This window comes from Physeter macrocephalus, chromosome 18 (assembly GCF_002837175.3).
Source record: "Physeter macrocephalus isolate SW-GA chromosome 18, ASM283717v5, whole genome shotgun sequence".
Classification (NCBI taxonomy): Eukaryota; Metazoa; Chordata; class Mammalia; order Artiodactyla; family Physeteridae; genus Physeter; species Physeter macrocephalus.
In genome coordinates, this window is record NC_041231.1 from 70,923,293 (window position 1) to 70,942,400 (window position 19,108).

General features: G+C 47.0%; 1 protein-coding gene across 2 annotated transcripts in view; it reads left to right on the forward strand.

Moving 5' to 3' along the window:
- Positions 1–19,108, forward strand: part of BRPF3 (bromodomain and PHD finger containing 3) — a 42,274-nt gene that overhangs the window by 10,788 nt on the left and 12,378 nt on the right. For both annotated transcript variants that reach the window (XM_028478780.2, XM_007114935.4), the window contains 8 exons: positions 1,053–1,184; positions 4,103–4,231; positions 4,525–4,837; positions 5,575–5,877; positions 7,518–8,027; positions 10,925–11,018; positions 14,831–14,928; positions 17,757–17,854. In XM_028478780.2, the coding sequence (XP_028334581.1) occupies positions 1,053–1,184; positions 4,103–4,231; positions 4,525–4,837; positions 5,575–5,877; positions 7,518–8,027; positions 10,925–11,018; positions 14,831–14,928; positions 17,757–17,854 (1,677 nt within the window). The remainder of the gene's footprint in view (positions 1–1,052; positions 1,185–4,102; positions 4,232–4,524; positions 4,838–5,574; positions 5,878–7,517; positions 8,028–10,924; positions 11,019–14,830; positions 14,929–17,756; positions 17,855–19,108) is intronic.

Below are 19,108 nucleotides of genomic sequence, written 5' to 3' on the forward strand. Positions count from 1 at the left end.
GCTCAGCGGCCATGGCCCACGGGCCCAGCTGCTCCGCGGCATGTGGGATCTCCCCGGACCGGGGCACGAACCCGCGTCCCCCGCATCGTCAGGCGGACCCTCAACCACTGCGCCACCAGGGAAGCCCCATCCTGTCATTTCTTTTTCCAGAATATATTCCCCCTCTCCAGGCAGGCCACGTCCAGGCTTTTTTGCCTGGCATTTGAAGCTTCTTGCCAGCTGGATCCTGGGTCTTCCTTGGCTTTTGTGGTTCTCCAGTTTCTCTGCTCTGGCCAGCCCGTTTTTCTCAACAAGCAAAGAATCACTAATTCTGCCTTCATACTTCTGCTTTGTGGTCCCTTCAGTTCCAAAAGAGGCCTTTCTTACTGCTTTCTTCATCCACATGCATCATTACATGTGAAACCCTAGTAAGATTGCTTGCCCCAGGAATCCCTGACCTAACCCCAGTCCACTGAGATCTTCTCTATTTTATGTCCTCTTAGCATTTTATATTCAGTTTATCCAATCAGTTTTTGTTGTCTTTATGCTGCTGTGCCCTGGCGTATCAAACCCTGGGTCTCTTTCTTCCCTCAAATACACTGTAACCTCTTTTAGGGCAGGAATCACGTTTTTGGTGGTGGTGGTGGTGTTTTAAAGTATGTTCAAGTCAGTAAGCACAAGCTCGTAGTAAAAACTTCACTTTGTTTTCTAGCCAAGTCGAAGCTCTAGGGTGAAATTCTTTCCACCCTGAGGTGTCCGTTAGTTTACTTCTGAAATTCTTTCCAGCCCTGAGGATGCACAGCTGCTCTCTGGTGTCCCTGGGGGTAGGGAGAAGCAGTCCCAGCTCTCACCCCAGCAATGGTTATTGTGCTATAGTGAAGAAACATTGTTATAAGGCTGGGGAAGCCCTGGAGGAAGGGTGGTAGAGGGGGTGGAAGGGCTCTCTGGGACCATGGGTCCAGGAAGGGGATGGGGCTCTTACCTGCTGAGGCCCCAGGAGGCTTGAGCAGGGAGAGGACTTTGGGCAGGAAGGAGGCCCACAGCTCCTCTATCCTTTCCCTTCCCTCCTGCAGCGGGAGCAGGACGAGAAGACAAATGCAGTGAAGGAAGAGCTGAAGTACTGGCAGAAGCTCCGGCATGACTTGGAGCGGGCACGGCTGCTAATTGAGCTGATTCGGAAAAGAGAAAAGCTCAAGCGGGAGCAGGTGAGGAGGAGCCCCCAGGGCTCTTGTTCAAGATCTTTTTCTCCTACTGTCAGTGTGGCTTCAGGAGACCAAGGAGCCCCTGCCTGGTGTCATCTTTCTTACCTTCCTGCCCAGCACTATGGGCTCCAAGGCCTGCCTACTCTGCCTTGGGTGTGGTGCTGCTGATGGCTTCGAACTTAGGGAGTTTAGCTCGTGGTGGCCTCAGGCATAAGCTTAATATCCTTTGCCTGGGCCCATCCCTGGAGTTTCTCATTCAGGATATCTTGGGGGGAGCCTGGCCTTATGTTTTGGAGAGCTTCTCAAGCCATTCTTATGGCTATCACCTTTGACCTGGGAGCTTCTGGGGTTTCTCACTTGGCCTTTAAACACTTATAGTCTAGGAAAATTTAAATTTTCCAACCTCTGTTCAAGGAGATTCTAAGCCTCTGAGCATGGGGAATGTTGAGGTAGGTAGTGTAGCATAGGAATTAGGAATATGAGCTGTGGCATCAGGCAGCTTGTGTGTTGTTTTTTTTTTAACATCTTTATTGGAGTATAATTGCTTTACGATGTTGTGTTAGTTTCTGCTGTATAACAAAGTGAATCAGCTATATGTATACATATATCCCCATATCCCCTCCCTCTTGCTTCTCCCTCCCACCCTACCTATCCCACCCCTCCAGGTGGTCACCAAGCACCCACCGAGCTTCTTACCTTCCTGCCCAGCACTATGGGCTCCAAGGCCTGCCTACTCTGCCTTGGGTGTGGTGCTGCTGATGGCTTCGAACTTAGGGAGTTTAGCTCGTGGTGGCCTCAGGCATAAGCTTAATATCCTTTGCCTGGGCCCATCCCTGGAGTTTCTCATTCAGGATATCTTGGGGGGAGCCTGGCCTTATGTTTTGGAGAGCTTCTCAAGCCATTCTTATGGCTATCACCTTTGACCTGGGAGCTTCTGGGGTTTCTCACTTGGCCTTTAAACACTTATAGTCTAGGAAAATTTAAATTTTCCAACCTCTGTTCAAGGAGATTCTAAGCCTCTGAGCATGGGGAATGTTGAGGTAGGTAGTGTAGCATAGGAATTAGGAATATGAGCTGTGGCATCAGGCAGCTTGTGTGTTGTTTTTTTTTTAACATCTTTATTGGAGTATAATTGCTTTACGATGTTGTGTTAGTTTCTGCTGTATAACAAAGTGAATCAGCTATATGTATACATATATCCCCATATCCCCTCCCTCTTGCTTCTCCCTCCCACCCTACCTATCCCACCCCTCCAGGTGGTCACAAAGCACCCACCGAGCTGATCTCCCTGCGCTATGCGGCTGCTTCCCACTAGCTATCTATTTTACATTTGGTAGTGTATATAAGTACATGCCACTCTCTCACTTCATCCCAGCTTACCCTTCCCCCTCCCCCGTCCTCAAGTCCATTCCCTACGTCTGCGTCTTTATTCAGACAGCCTGCGTTTATATCCTGGCTCTGCCACTTACTACTTGTATGACATTAAGTTGCTTAATCTCCTTATACCTTGAGTTTCCTTGACTATAAAATGGGGGTAATAATAGAACCCATCTCATAAGGTTGTGAGGATTAGATGACTTAATGTATATAAAGAGCTTAGAACAGTGCCTGGCACATAATAAGGCTATAGAAGTGTCAGCTGCTATCATCATCATCATTATTGATACTCTTTGCCTCCCTGAAGTGTCTACGGCAGCACTCTGCACATGACAGTGAGCAAAAACTATTAATTGAATGCCAAAACTGTTCTCTCTGGTCCAGGAATAGCAGCTGTTACTCTCATGCTTCAGAGGCCTGGGTTAAAGATGTTCCTTCTCTCTTTCTCCAAACTCTGCTTCGCTGTTCAGCCCCAGCACAAGCCCTTCTCTCACGGTCCTGTAGCCTGAGTTTCCACCACTGAGGCTGGGCAGCTCTTGCCATACTTAGCACAGGTGGGCATGGAGGACATCTCAGGACCCTGTCTATGGATTCAAACTGTCTATGCCGTCCCAGGCCTGGTCCCACAGCTGAGCTTCTCTTCCCATTTCTGGTCCAGAGAAATGTAAGGGAAAAGGAAGCAGGCAGGGGATGCAGGCAGGCCTATTTTGATGTAGCCAAGAGGCAGGAACTTCTAGTCTAATACATGGCTTCCCAACCTTTTTACATTAGGGCACACATGGAAAATAACATTTGTATAGCACATTGCTGCAAATATGTCAGGCTACTTGCCGCCTAAGGGGGTGAGCCTCGAGGCCCTGGTCACCCTAGGCCGACCTAGGTGGTCCAAGGGCCAATTAGGTGGGAATTCTGGCCCAAGGGACATTTTATATCATCAGTGTGCCTCTTGGACTAAGTCATACCTAGGTATAAGTCCTGTCTCTGTTCTCTAGGCAGGTGACCTTGGGTTGGTAACTCCTCATTATACTCTTTTCAAACCTCAGATTCCATATTTGTAAAATGGAGATAATAACAGTTTCTCCTTCGAGGTTATTGTGACGATTAACTGAGGTAATATAAATAGAAAGGCAGTGTGGCATAGTAGTCAAAAGCACACACTGTGAATCCCAATCTGTCCCTTATTAGCTGTGTGACCTTGGGCCAGTCACTTACTTAGTCCTTCCGTGCCTCAGTTTCCTCGTTGTAAAATACCTCATTTGTACCTATTTTGAACATTACTTGGCACTTAGTAAGAACTATAAAGGTATTAACTATTATTACTATAAGTTTTGGTATAGCGCTGAATGCATAGGAAATGTTCACAAAGTGGTAGCTGTTGGTATCATTATTTCTAGGCTAAAAGTTCAGTGATAACTCCTCAAATAGTGGTCAGCTTAATATCTTGTGAAAATTTGTTGTACACAACTGGCGAAAGTCAAGTTATCAAGCAAAAGTTCGGTGCCTCTTTGGGGGTGTGTCCTGATTTCTCCCCACCTCCCCCACAGGTCAAGGTCCAGCAGGCCGCCATGGAGCTGGAGCTTATGCCGTTCAACGTTCTGCTGAGGACAACACTGGACTTGCTGCAGGAGAAGGATCCCGCACACATCTTTGCCGAGCCCGTCAACCTGAGTGAGGCAAGTTCCCCCCCTACTTCCTGAGCAGTGAGCCCCACCTGAAATGGAAATAGGGTCTGAGTAGGCTAGGAAGGGCTTGGGCCACAGGGTGTACAAAACCTGGGGGTGTCTGGCAAGGCTAGTAGACTTGCCCACGGTGAGGGCTCAGCAGGCTAAGGTGGGCCAGGGCCCTGGGGCTGTGAGTGAGCCCGGCATGGCCAAGCCAGAAAATGGGGTGGCAACAGTGCTGCTGAAGGGTGCTCCTGTTTGGCTAGTAAATGGTTGTTGTAATTGTACAGGTTTTATATGTTTAGGTTCCAGATTACCTGGAATTCATATCCAAGCCAATGGATTTTTCTACTATGAGGCGGAAGCTGGAGTCCCACCTGTACCGCACCTTGGAGGAGTTTGAGGAGGACTTTAACCTTATAGTTACCAACTGCATGAAGTATAATGCTAAAGACACAATTTTCCACCGAGCAGCTGTCCGCCTGCGGGACCTGGGAGGGGCCATCTTGCGGCACGCCCGGCGGCAGGCAGAGAACATCGGCTATGACCCCGAGAGGGGCACCCACCTGCCCGAGTCACCCAAATTGGAGGACTTTTACCGCTTCTCCTGGGAAGACGGTGAGAAGCCTGGACGGGCAGGGAGGAGAGGGGCCAGGAGGAGGCACAGGGATAGAGCCCAGAGAGCCAGGGATCAGGATGGGCCTTGGAGCTATAGGGCAGACTCCAGGAGCAAAGCTGGGGATAGGCACAGGCTGGGGTACATGTGCTTGTGGCTGGAATAGTTCCGAGAGTTAAAGTTAATTCCCTGAGCACTTCTTGAATAGTAGGATAAGGGGAATCAGGTACTAGCTGTCTGAAAAGCTAAAGATTCACCAAGGGTCTTTCTTTCCCGGACTCCCTCTGTGTGGCGTTGCAGCATGGGCAGCAGGAGTGCAGTGCTGGTGTGTGTCTGGCTCATTCAGAAGAGTGCAGGTAGAGCATCAGAAAAATGGAATTGCCTCTGTAATTCCCTACTGTGCCTGCCCCTGCTCTCTGCTTCTCGATGGCAGCAGCCAAACAGTCACTCAGGCCGGGCGATTGCCAAGCTGCCTCGTGCCTGCTCCACGGAGTCCATAATCGTGACTGTGAACTGCTTCCTGCAGGTGTTTCCCAGATTCTGACCTTGTCCCTGTGGCTGCCCTCCTGGGAGCGGTGTTGCCAGGGCCAAGGCCCCACAGTGACGCTGCTGGAAGCCACTGGCCCAGGCATTCCAGGAGAATATTTTGCATCCGAAGGAATTGGCCCCTGCCCTTCCCTTTGCCCTGGGCTGGTCAGGTCCTTCAGCCCCTTCTTCTGTCCTCCCTTCTCCCTGGCAGTGGACAACATCCTCATTCCAGAGAACCGGGCCCACTTGTCCCCAGAGGTGCAGCTGAAGGAGCTGCTGGAAAAACTGGACCTGGTGAGTGCCATGCGGTCCAGTGGGGCCCGGACCCGCCGTGTCCGCCTGCTACGCCGGGAGATCAATGTCCTTCGGCAGAAGCTGGCACAGCCGCCACCACCGCAGCTGGCATCGCTAAACAAGACTGTGTCCAATGGGGAGCTGCCAGCAGGGCCCCGGGGGGATGTGGCTGTGCTGGAGCAGGCCCCGCAGGAGGAGCCAGAAGACGATGGGGACAGAGGTGAGAGACAGTCACGGGCAGGCCGGGGGCTGCGGGCCAGGGCAAGGGAGGGTTAAGCTGAAATCCTGTAGTGGGAACATCCTTCCCCAACTCTAGGTGTGACCCTCGTGGGCAAGCAAAAGCCCTGGGAGGGGTCACACTTTCATGCATACCCAGGGATGATACTCAAAATATTTAACAATATGTAGAGACCAAAATTCATCCGTCAGAGTAGATGTTGGCTGTTATATTGGGCGGGGCTCCTGAGGGCCTCTGATGCAGATATTTAGTTGTTGGATTGTGAGTGGGTTCAGGGAGTTTCAGACGCTGGGTCCCAGTAGCTGTTTACTAACTTGTAAAGAAGTATTCCAATATTTTGCACCTGGTATGGCCATATTGCACATACCAGTTAAATATTAGTTCAACTTATACCATCACGTAGAGAGGCTCTTAGAGCAGGTTAGGTTGTGGTGTGGGGGAATAGAAAAGAAAGAAAGACCCTAAGGATGGTCTGGGCTCATGGCTTTGACCCCAAGTCAAAGTCTGTAGACTTTGGCCAAGTCTACAGGCCCATCCCAAGCAGAAAAGCCCAGAACTGCAAAAGACAGCTGGGGGAAGTGATTCTCAGAGATCCAGGTGCCTTACCTGAGTTGCTTTCCATCCTCTCCACTTCTTTGGGGACAGAATTGTCTCCCTCTTACCAGCCCTTGGATCTGAGCCTGTAGCTCAGGAGGGCCTGTCATCCACACAATCAAGAAGGTTGGGAATTATCTCCAGAGGAAAAGGGGCCAAATTGCAGGGAATGGCCCATTTTATTTTAGGTTGGGGGAGAGCGGGGATGTGGCTGAGAGGCCAGATTTAGCATTAGAGGGCTTCGTGTTCATTGTGACCCTTCCCAGCTTCCCATGTGGCAGTCAGCATGCCACTCATATCCATCCCAACTCCTGGGCTAAGGCAGTGCAGAGTCATGCCCAGTGGACTGGCTGCAGCAGCTTCCAGAGGTTTCAAAAAATTTCTAGGCTTCATCTCCCAGAAATTCAGATTAGGGAAATCTGAGCTCTGTTTTGAAAGTCTCATTTTTTAAGGTGGAGGTTGAATAGACATGTTCGGGAGCCACTGATTTAACTTCCTTGCTCTCGTTTTTTCATATCTGTAAGCGGCTTCTTTCTGCTTGTCCTTCTTGCTTCACTTGTGATATGAAACAAAATACATTGACAGATGGGAAAACACCTGGGTCTAAAGAGAGTTGTAGACCCGTAATCTGTGAGGCTGAGACTTACCTAATTATTGATTAAGCAGGGGGCTTTGGGCTTTCTTGGGTGTAGGGCAGTGGTTTATAACCCTGACTTCATCAAACTCACCTGGTAAGCTTAAAAAAAAAAAAACTCCATCGTTAGCTATTTGGTTTCATTTTGTCTGGGGTGGGACCCCCAGCACTGGAATTTTTAAGAAACTACCTAAGTGACTAATGCATAGCCAGGGTTTAGAACTACTAGTGTAGACACAACTTAGTCCTACCTTCTCTTCACCTTAGACCTGAGACACGTCTCAAACCTTCTAATAGCCTATGCTCTTGGTTCTTAGTTATCAGTGTCATTATCTGGCTTGTAGGGGCAGACTTTTTCTAAAATGTTCAAGCAGGTTCTCTTTTTCTCTAACAGATGACTCCAAAATGCCTCCCCCACCAACCCTGGAGCCTACTGGGCCTGCGCCTTCATTGTCTGAGCAAGAATCCCCTCCGGATCCCCCCACTCTGAAACCCATCAATGATAGCAAACCTCCAAGCCGATTCCCAAAGCCAAGAAAAGTGGAAGAAGATGAGCTTTTGGAAAAATCACCTCTGCAGCTAGGGAGCGAGCCCTTGCAACGCCTGCTCAGTGACAATGGCATCAATAGAGTGTCCCTCATGACCCCCGATACATCCCCCACTGGCGCCCCACTCAGTGGCGTGGGCCGTCGCACATCAGTCCTCTTCAAGAAGGCCAAGAATGGGGTTAAGCTACAGAGGAGCCCAGACAGGGCCCTGGAGAACGGCGAGGACCATGGTGCAGTGGGCTCTCCTGCGTCTCCCACCAGCATTGAGGATGAACAGCACTCCCGGAAGCGGCCGAGGAGCAGGAGCTGTAGTGAGAGCGAAGGGGAGAGGTCCCCCCAGCAGGAGGAAGAGACAGGTGACCTCGCCTGTGACTTCTCTCACTACTTCTCATCTGCTTTCCTGCTTTGCCTTGCCAGCCAGCACCTTCCCCAGTCAGCTGCCTCCCTAATGGCCCCTGTGGATGCCAGTAGTAGCACTGAGGGCTCTGTAGCTCACAGTTGGGCCTGGTACACGAGTAGTGGCCTGGGGAAACGGGCTTTGAGCAAGTGTTTTGAGAGGGCCAGCTTGGGTCTGGGGCTCTCTTTGGCCCTGAGCAGCATATAAAGCTATATATGATAAAATGGTTCCTACCTTCATTTTAGTTCATTTATTCATCAAATATTTATATCAGGCATTATTGTAGGCACTAAAGTGTAGGGGGAAAAATCAATAAATAAAACAGACAAGTCTCCTCTCTTGTAGGGGAGGTAGACTAAAAGCAAATAAGTAAATTGTATCTCATATTAGAAGCTGTGGAGAAAAGTCCAGCAGGGAAGTGGGGGAGAGGGGATGCTGAGGTGATATTAGAGAGGGTGGCCAGGGGAGGCTTTCTGAGTAAAGATATGAAGGTGTGAGCTCTTTGGGTATCTGGGGGAAAGACGTTCCAAAAAGATGGACTAGCAAGTGCACAGGCCATGGGGGTGGAAACATGCTTGCATATCTGAGGAACAGTGAGGGAACCTATGTGGCCACAGCAGAGTGAGCCAAGGGATCATAGGAGATGGGGTCTCAGAGGTAGTAATAGGGGCTTGTCACTAAAGAGTCCTTACTGCATGTCCAACACATGCAGAGAGGAAACACTGGGGAGCAGTAAATCAGACTCAGGTCCAAATCTCAGAGTTTACCGTCCAGTGGGGAGACTAGATGGTGTCCTGAGGTGCAGAGATATCCCAGTGCTGGACAGTCTGTGGTTATGTGTCAGGTGACAGCACTGCTAGAGGTGTTCAGAGAATAGGAACTGGGGGAGTTGGGAAGGCTTCATGAGTAGACAGTGCCTAACCTGGCCCTGGGGATGAGGACAGACTAGAAAGGAACAAAGGGCTCAGGCCCAGGTGTGTAGAAACAAGGACAGAGTCCCTGTGAGGGACAGTTTGGAGAGGGGCTTCCCTCTCCCAAGCAAAGAGGAGCCTCAGGAGTCAATGCTGTGGGCAAGGTGGACCTGGACATGCAGGGCCTCCATCACCAGACAGAGTTGTTTAGTCTTGGTGGGATATGGAAGGCCAGCTCACTTGGCAGGGAGGGGCCTGCTCTTGGCTTTTGCTCCTCATATCCTGTTATGTGGTGGCTTTGGGCTGTGTGGTCAGCACATGCTTTTCTCTGCTTTTCTGTCTTCCTACCTAATACTTTGTTTCCAGCAGTACCTTCCTTTCCTGTCTGGTCTAAGCTTCCCTGTATTAGGGTAGTAGGGTATTTATATAGAGTCAAGAGCTTGAGGCCTGGAGTTAGGCAGACTTGAATTCAAATCCCATCTTCTTACTAGCTGTGTATCCTGGGGCATATCAATTAACCTCTGTGAGCCTATTCCTTATTTCTAGTATGGGGTTAGTGACACCTTCCTTGCAGGGCTCTAAGGATTGGAAGTAGCCTATATAAAGCACTTGGTATATAGCAGTAGTTGGTAGCAGTTATTGTTGTCATCCTCTCAGTTATATCAGGCACAGCCAAACAGCACTGAGCACTAAAAATGAAAAATCCTGCTGTTGGGAAATAGGTCTAGACACCAGGCTCATCCAACCTGAGAGGGCCCACTGCTTGGGGCTAGAATCTGTTTCTCCTCCACCATCCCAGCCACCTGATACCCAGGAATATTTTTGCACAACTTTAGTGGGGGGTCTCTTAAAAGCAGGTGTTGATCCTTTATAAATGAGGCACAGTAGGCTTTGGTGATTTAAATTGAGGTCATAATGTTAGAGGCAGAGCCAGGTTAGGGTCCAGATATGTTGGCTCAGACACCTGCTCTTACAGGTGTGACTTGCCTCACAGTTTTCTGGCTAAGGCATATGTGACTTAGAGCTCTTGAGCTCTTGGCTCAGCTATCAGGCTTGTGGGATTCAGGATGGTGGGTGGGAATTGGATAGATAGAGAGGAGAGTTGAAGCTTTCATGGCAGGTGAGAGTCTTGTCCCTGGGATGACCAGACAGTCTTCATTTGCCTCTGAAGGGCTCCCTGCTGTAAACAGACCTTCCCTCATTCATACTTAATAGCATCCTCCATAGGTAAGAAGGTATTACCTTCACTTCACAAAAGTAGAAGCCAAGGCTTAAAGAGGAAAAGGGACCCATATTTCAGAGCCCAGTCTAGAACCCAGGGAATCTGACTCCCCATCATCCCAGGAAGGTCTGGTCTGCCTTAGATCTGCTGAAAAGTTCCCCCCATCCTGAACTTTGACTAGCTCTGCTAGATATCTCAGGGTGTGGTTGACACAGTCCTTATCCAGCTCCAACCTCCCCTGACACCATCCCAAAAGAATGAAGCTAGCTATCGCCAGCTGTGTGATGGATAGGGTGTGTGAGTGTTTATCTGAAGAGACAAGGTGGGTGGGCTTCCCAAGAGGCAGAGGAGACTCCCTGATAATTGAGGCTTGAAATTAGAAGCAGATCCAGGGACTTGTGAGCCAGCTGGAGTGAGGAAGTCTTGGTATTTCCCACTGTAGTCAAATGACAGTAACTGGAATGAGCTATGGGCTATTTTCCTTCAAGTAAACCCAGAAGGATGGGAAGGTAAATGCAGTGTCTGCTCGCTGCCTAGCCAACATTTCCCCCAAACCTTTATCAGGTTCTTTCCACCACCCAAGACCCATTTCCCAGGAGGAGGGACCAGCCATCCTCTCCACCCCTCCTTGCTGAGCCCTCCCAAGGTGGCTGCCTCACGCTGCAGCATGTGTCAGGGGAGGGGGGTTTCTACACTCAGGTTCACTTTGTGTGTCCTTGGCAGGTGTGACCAACGGCTTTGGAAAACACACTGAAAGCGGGTCTGACTCAGAATGTAGTTTGGGTCTCAGTGGTGGACTGGCATTTGAAGCTTGCAGGTAAGAACACTTGTCCCAAAGCCTTGTTCGCAGCTCTGCCACCTCTCCATTTATTTTCCTTTCAGCTGCAGATTGAACCTCCTCCTGCTTACCTCAGTTTTTTTCTTCACGCACCTTTGTTATTTCCTGAAGCCTCTCATCTGTGATTCTGGTAGCTCCTAGGAAACGTTGTGACCCTTGACTGTCAGGCCTGATCTGACCAGGGAGGAGGAGTGGTGCTGATGCTTTACAGGGTTTGTAGAGTTGAATTTGGCTACAGAGGGTGGGGACGCCCGCTGTATTGCCCAGTGAAGTTAACATTTGAGCCAGTCCCCCCCAAACCCCACTCCCCCCCACCCCCCCCCCACCCCCCACCTTGAGTGAGCCACAGCCCCTTAATTAGTTGATCCTTTAACCCCATCCTGTCTGAGTGAAGAACAGAAACCCTCAGGCAACCTACAGGCAGAGGAGGGGCCAAATCCAAAGCTGAACACCAGGAGCTGTGCGAACAAAGAAGAGAAAGGGAAATTTCTCGCAGCAGCCTCAGGAGCAGTGGATTAAATCTCCACAATCAACTTGATGCACCCTGCATCTGTGGAATCCCCCACCCCCCACCGGGCCCATTTAGATAACACAGTTATAGACATGGTTTCGCCCTTTGCCTTTCGGGGCATCATATCAGTGGCCTCTTTAGAAGTGTGGTGTAGGAATAAAAAATGGGCAGATAGGAAATTTGGAATTGCCTTTTAGTCTGACAAAGGCCCCAGCTCTTTTACCATCTTTGGGCTGCGAAGGGATGGGTTTCTTTTCCCATTCTTTCACCTGAAGGGAGGATTTCCGAGGCCAGAACCTTCAAGTTTCTTCCACGACTAAGAGTTTATTGAATCTCTGCTCTGTGTTGTATGCTCTGCAAGACACCAGGGAGTGTGGGACTCTTGGAAATGGGAGACCTTCGGTGCCACAGAAGAAGAATGACTTGTCCTGAAGGCTGACCTCATGGTCCCTCCACATGGCTACTGGATGGATTCTGGGTTCAGAGCAGGGGAGGAGAGGTCCCAGGGCAGCACCAAAATACTATGTGTCTGTGTTTGAAGTGCTTCAAAGGCAGGCTGGGTGTAGGTTCTATTGGGTTCTCACTCTACACTGGTGGTGGGCTCTTGGAGGTCCCCAGATGCCCCCTTGGGCCTGGACTACTTCCCCGCTGTAGCAGGGCCCAGCTTTCAGTGGCTCTTTAGAGATTTTCTTCCCCACCAAGCCTCAGAAATGTCCTAGCTGTCTCCCTCCATGTTGCAGCTCTAGAGATATAGGAGGAGTGGATGGGAAAACACAGTTACCAGACATAGAGAAGAGGCAGAGATTTCAAAATCTTACAGGATGCTTCTAGCCTGGTCTCGGGTTGGAGTTCCTGACTCCCTTCAAAGATAAGGTGCCTGGAAACCCAGTTCACTGGGGTGGGGTAGGAGTGGGGTTATCAAACTGTCCCCTCTTAGTCCTTGACTAAAGGTAGGTGTGTTTGGTCCCTCCCTCCACAAAGGGTTCTCTTCCCAGCTGTGAGCCTCAAGGAGCAAGCCAGGCCAGGCTCTGGTTAGCCTGTCTGTTCAGACTGCTTGCCTTTCTGCAGAACATGCCAAAGCCACCAATTTCTCTGGGGCCCTGCTCAGCGTGGGAACAATGCCCTTGGAAGGCGTTTCCTCTTTAGCTCAGTGGTTCTCAGTAGAATTTCGAGGTTTACAACAGGAGATTCAGGACTTCAGCTACAGGGTTTTTTTTCTTTTTCTTTATTTTCTTTTTTCCTACATTGTGGGGGTAAGTATGTAAAAGAAGATCTTATTAATTAGACCAGAATCATATAATCACAGAATAAAGAACCTTGAAAGAATTTCTGGTCACCAATCCCATCCCCTTCCTATCCTGTCCCTGGGTTTATCTTTTCTAATGATTTTCTGAGCAGTTTGGGGCTGCACCCTCTTCTATGGGTCACTCATTGAATTATTAATTGAGCACTTACCGTGAGCCAGGTACTGTTCTAAGCCCTGATAAGGTGTCTGTTCTCAAGGAGCTTATCTAGAAGGGAGAGATAAATGTTAAGCCAGTAAGCAAAATAATTATAGATTGGGCTGTCTGCTTAGACCTGGGTAACTTAAAGAGAGGGCTGAAATGCAGGCCATGATCGAGTCACTTGTGTGTTTTTCTATGAAACAGGAACATATGGACCTAGTTTTGGTGTTGCATCCTATCTCATTGAGCTCAACCTTCTCAGAGCTCATCATCTGATAGTATAACGTTGGTAGTTTATAATATTAAAGTGAGACATTAAAATTTACTGCCGTTTATATAATAATATTTACTATATAACTGCTATTTATTGAATACTCAGTTCTGTACTGAGTGCTTTCTGTGTATTAATCCATTAAATCCTCACAGCAACACATGGGGAAGACAAGCCTCAGAGAGGTTAACTTGCTCAGGATCACAGAATGAATGAGTAGAAGAGTGAGGTTCTGAACCCAGGTAGTCTAGCTCCAGAGTTTCTCTCTTAACTGCTTGGTTGTGCCCTCCTCTGTTGTATTTGGAGATGTCTCCCCAGATCCATGATGTGAACTTGGAGAGGCTTTCCTAATAGAACTACCAGTACCTTACATTTTTATAAGGACTCAGATTCTTTAAGTCCAGTGACAGATTTTGGTAGGGTGCATGGGAACTGAATCCTGAATGTGAATTGAGTGTTGTTTTTTCCCCAACAGGTCCTAATTTTGACTAGCAGGAAGAAAGCTCCCAACCTACTAGTAACTGAAGGATTATGATTCATCAGGTTCTCACTGTGCCAGGTTTTCTGTATAAGACCATGATAAAGTCAGTTATGATTCAGTAACACAGGAGTACCCTACTCTCCAACCAGTCTTAACCCTGGCCTCTTCGTATCCCATTAGGGGTTTCTTAAGCATTTTTGCTCTACTGCAGGTTGTTGACTTGTCTTTTAAGCAATTTTTTTGTTGAAATAATTATATAGCAGTAATATTTTTTAAAGTTTGAATGGAAAAAAACCATAGCCACATCATTCTTGCCCAGAGTCTTCTAACTGTGATGTACATTAAAATTGCATTGGGAGCAATTTAAAAATACTGATGCCTGGGTGGGTTCCAGTTATACCATTATTCTTGTATTACTGTTCTCATTTTTGCCTATTACCTTCTAGTCTTTGTCTATTATATATTTTTTATCTCTTTGCAGTAGCCATATTTTTAAAAAACCAGTCTGCTTGATAGTTAAAAAAAATCCATCTCTGTCTAAGAAAAACGTCACACACAAAAAGTAGAAGTGAGAAGTTGATTGTTTTTCCAATTTAAAAAGTCTTTTCTAATTAAAGAAGTAAGGCATGTCCATTATAGAAAATTTGGGAAAGAGGGAGATTTTTGTACCTCAAAAATAAATTGGTTTCTAGAGAAGCAGTGTGAACCAGAGAGTTAAGAATTCTGGGCAGATGTGAGACAGGCCCTCCTCATGGCCAGGCTGCTTAGACTCTGGAAGGATTGACAAGTACCTGGGGTGACCTTCCCTCTGGATGAAATCCAGTGTCCCTGGGAGGGGAGCAGGCCTCTCTTTCCAAGTTCAGTCCTTCCACATGGATGAAATGTTTCCTTAAGCCTCGTGGGAACATTCTGGTCAGAAGTATATCATGGGTTAGTATGAGTTTTTAGGGGAAGGTGAGAAACCATTCTCCTTGAAGGGTTTTTGCAGCTCTGCTCCTAGCAGAGATGGGAGAGCAGTTGTGTATGTGTTTCTCATTGAAATTGTTCATTTCGCTCCTCTCTCCCTCCGTGCTCTATATGCAGTGGTCTGACACCCCCCAAACGCAGCCGAGGGAAGCCAGCCCTGTCTCGAGTGCCCTTCCTGGAAGGTGTGAACGGAGACTCTGACTACAACGGCTCAGGTGAGGAGTGCTGTACAGGTGCATCTTGGGGGACCAGGCCTTCCAGAGAACCAGTTCTGCGGGCTGCAGCCAGACCCTGAGCTCCTCCGAAACTGGGGGGCACTGGTCAGGGAAATGGCCCTTCCTCCCAGGTCATTCATACTCCTTTTTCTTTTTTTTAATTAATCTTATTTTGAATAAGTAACACACACCATGGTGACAAAAATCAGAAACATACAAAAGGGTACATAATGAAAAGCCAGTTCTCCCCTCCCTAGAATAGCCACTGTTAACAGTTTCTTCTGTGTCTTTCCAGATATAATCCATACGTACACAAACCAAAAACTTGTGTGTATATTTAAAAGAGTGAGCAGAGAAGCCTAAAATGCACATTCCTCTAAACCATGCCTTTTTTCAGTTAATAATATATCTTGGAGATTCTTTTGTGCTTTTTATTGGCTGCCTAATGTCCCATTACATAGATGTGCTATCATTTACTTAGCTGGCCCTCTGCAGATGGACATTTAGATTGTTTTCGTTTAATTGTCGTAGTCAGTGTTGCAGTGAGCAACCTTGTACAAAGATCATTTTGTATCCCTGGGGAGTATATCTATAGATATACTCTATTGCTGAATTGAAGGAAGTATTCATTTGTAATTTTGATAGATATTTCCAGTCTGCCCTCACAGGAGTAATATGATATACTGTGTCACTGAATTTCACACATAACCCTGTAATTTCATGTGAGCCAATGCTTCTACTCCCTGCTGGAGTAGAATGGAGACATTCTACTTCAGCAGGTCCAAACAGTAAAACACATGGATCTTATCTCCTCAGACTGAAGGAATAAAGGACAGGGCAGAGCCAAAGGAGAGGACTGGGTGGTGCTCAGGTGGAGCAGGTGCAGGGCTGGCTGTTCTCTGAGCACACTTCTGTCCAGCCCTCCTATGGGGGGTGTGCACTCTGGATGCCCTGTCTTTGAAGCTTCCATCTAACACTCACCCTTCAGGGCTTCTCTTCCCCTCTTTCCTTTTCCCAACTGCTTTATTTTCCCTTAGCATCAGTTTCTTTTTCATATGTGTGTTGATGAATGCATGCCTGCATGTTTCATTACTGTCTGATTGTCAGTGCCCAGAAGGCAGGGCTTATGTCGAGGTTAATTTGTACAGCATCTAGTGCAAAACTGGGAGCGGATTGGCACGTACTTTGTGCTTCTGGTGGTGACATTTTATTCTTATTTTTAAAACCACATAATTATTAAAATGATGCCAAAGGAAATTTAAAAAGGAAACTGACCTTCCACTGTTCCATCACCTTAACACAATTGTCTTCATTTCTCTATGTTGCCTTCTATTTATTTCAGGCACGTCTTTAACAAAATGCTAATCCAAAACACATGCTCTTTCATATTCTGCTTTTTTCAATGTTATCTTCCAATCAATGCATTATAATTTACTTGTTTCATAGGTAGAATTTGGTTATTTCCAACTTTTAACATTATACATAATGTAGTGAACCCATATTTTTGTTCAAAAGCCTCTTACTCATTTTAAAAGTTATTTTTCTAAGAACAAATTCCCAGGGAAGGAATTTACTGGAGTAGATTGTTCATACTTTTTTTTTTTTTAATGGCTCTTGAGACTTACTGCCAAATTATATTCTGAAAGGATTAGACTGGTCTGCAATTTCCTCAGCAGTATATGATTGCACCAGTTTCCCCACAGCCTGCCTCTTCAGTATTGGATTTTGTCTTTTTGTTGTTATTGCTATTGACTTAATAGACAGAAAACAAGACCTCATTAACAGGAATACACTTTATAAAAAATTATATATGTAGATGGTAATGTTTCCTTAGGAACATAATTTCTACTCTCTGGAATTTGGATCTTTTCCTTAGTTGAGTGTGGTCACCTCCCTGTTGCTAGTTTATAGACTGGGGAGGGGAAGGGAGGTTCCTCTGTGTGTTCAGAGACATTTGTGAAGTACCCATCCATGTGTGCTAATGCATTAGGTGCAGAACAGAGTAAGCCGAAGAGATGTGGTGCCTGCTCCAGGCAGGGCACCCCGTGTAAGGTTCTGACAGAACAGGCAAGAAAAGAATCTGCAGACCTGCTTGGCTCTGCTGAGTGCTGTGCAGCCAGGTGTCCTGGATAGCCAGGTATGGCCCTGTCAGAAAAGAACTCATTTAGCAAATAGTTTTACTGGGATGTCCATCCCAGGCATCTTTTTCCATGAAGCCTCCATCATGAGGCCCACCAGTCAGGGAGGCTCAGAGAGCAGTTTGCGGCTTTGCCAATATGGGTTATAGTCCTTCTTCCTGGTGTCCTGGTGATGAAGCAGTTGTATTTTTCCAAGGAACATCAACCTAGGGTTCTAGTTCAGAGGTCAAACTGTAACCCGTTGCCTGTTTTTGTAGGGCCCATGAGCTAAGAATGTTTTTTACATTTTCAAATGATTGAAAATCAAAAGAAGAATGATATTTTGTAACACGTGAAAATTACACAAAATTCAGATTTCAGCGTCCAGAAATAAAGTTTTATAGGGATACAGCAGTGCTTGTTCATTTACCAATTGTCTATGGCTGCTTTCATGCTACAATAGTAGAGTTGAGTAGTTGCAATGGAGACTGCAAAACCTAAAATACTTACTATTTGGCCTTTTAAAGAACAAGTTTGCTGTCTCCTGATCTAGTCTTAAGAACTAAGGAGAGGGTAGGGAAGAGGAAGGGTGGAGGGGATGTTGCTGACTCATTTCTGGGCTGCCCCAGTCAAATGGAGGCCCCGGGCAGGCCTCCTGGGCACCATTCCATGCCCCCTTGGGCACTGTCTCCTCCCCTCCCCCACCCCCAGGCAGAAGCCTCCTGATGCCCTTTGAAGACCGTGGAGACCTGGAGCCCCTGGAGCTGGTGTGGGCCAAGTGCCGAGGTTATCCCTCCTACCCCGCCTTGGTGAGTCTGCCTGATCCTCCTCCCTCCCCTGGGTGGTCTGGCCCCTGCCTTGCCTTGGGGGCTTATCTGATTGGATCAAGCCAGCAGAGTGTGATTGGGAGTCCAGGTGCCTTTAGCTGCAGAAGGGAGGGAGGTTTTGTCCCAGCCTGGGTGGGTCACACCAGCTAGACTCCCTGCTTAGGACACTTAAAATAGGTTAAAATATGCAGACAGAAGCTAGGGCTCTTAGTGATTTAATAGCATATATTTATTTGCTAAATAAAAAAAAGTATCTATTATTATGCATAAAAGTAATATGTGCTCATTGTAGAAAATTGTAAAAGCTGTTAATAATGCTTAGGTGTTTTACTAAATGTCTGTCATGCTAAGTTCTTGAAATGCTGAGGAAGGTATGGTTATTCTCATTTTGTAGGGGAAAAAACTGAAGATCTATTTGCTACCATGGTCATCTAGCTATTAAGTGGCAGTGTTGGAATTTGAGCCCAGGACTCAAAGTGTGTGATGTCAAAGCCTGTGTTCTGAGCCACTGAGTTCAAAATCACCCACAGTCCCATCTATTCAGAGATTACCTCTTGATGTATATCCTCAGCCCTTTTTTTTCTGTTTAATGCATAAATGTGCATAAATATGAGACCGTACTCTGTTTAACCTCCCGTTCACTTCACAGCACACCGTGAGCATGCATGTCTTATGCCATTAAACATTCTTCATCAGCAACACTTTCATTACAGCATCATCTTCAGTCGTATGCATGTACCTTATTTTAACCATTCCCTAGTTGGTCATTTAGATCATTTTGAATTTTTCACTATGATAAACAGCCAGCAGTAAGCATCACTGTAGCTTAACATTTGTACATTTGTGCACATCCATAGTTATTTCTTCACAGTGAAGAAGTCTTAGGAATGCCTTCTTGGGGCATCTATGCAAAATTCTGATGCAAATTGCCAAGTTGCCCATTAGAACATTAGTTCCGGTTTGTACTCCCACCAACAGTAGCTAAAATTTCCATTTTTTCCATAGTAGCAGTAGCTAAAAATTCTAATTATTACCACCTTGATTGTTATATCTTAGGGCTCTTTTTATATATTAGGGAGGTAATATCCATCTGGCCCTGAAAATTCTGATTCCAACCTTTGGGGCATGTCAGAATCATCTGGGGGAATTTTTTTTTTTATTTATTTATTTTTTTTATTTATTTTTTTTTTTTTTGCGGTACGCGGGCCTCTCACTGTTGTGGCCTCTCCCGTTGCG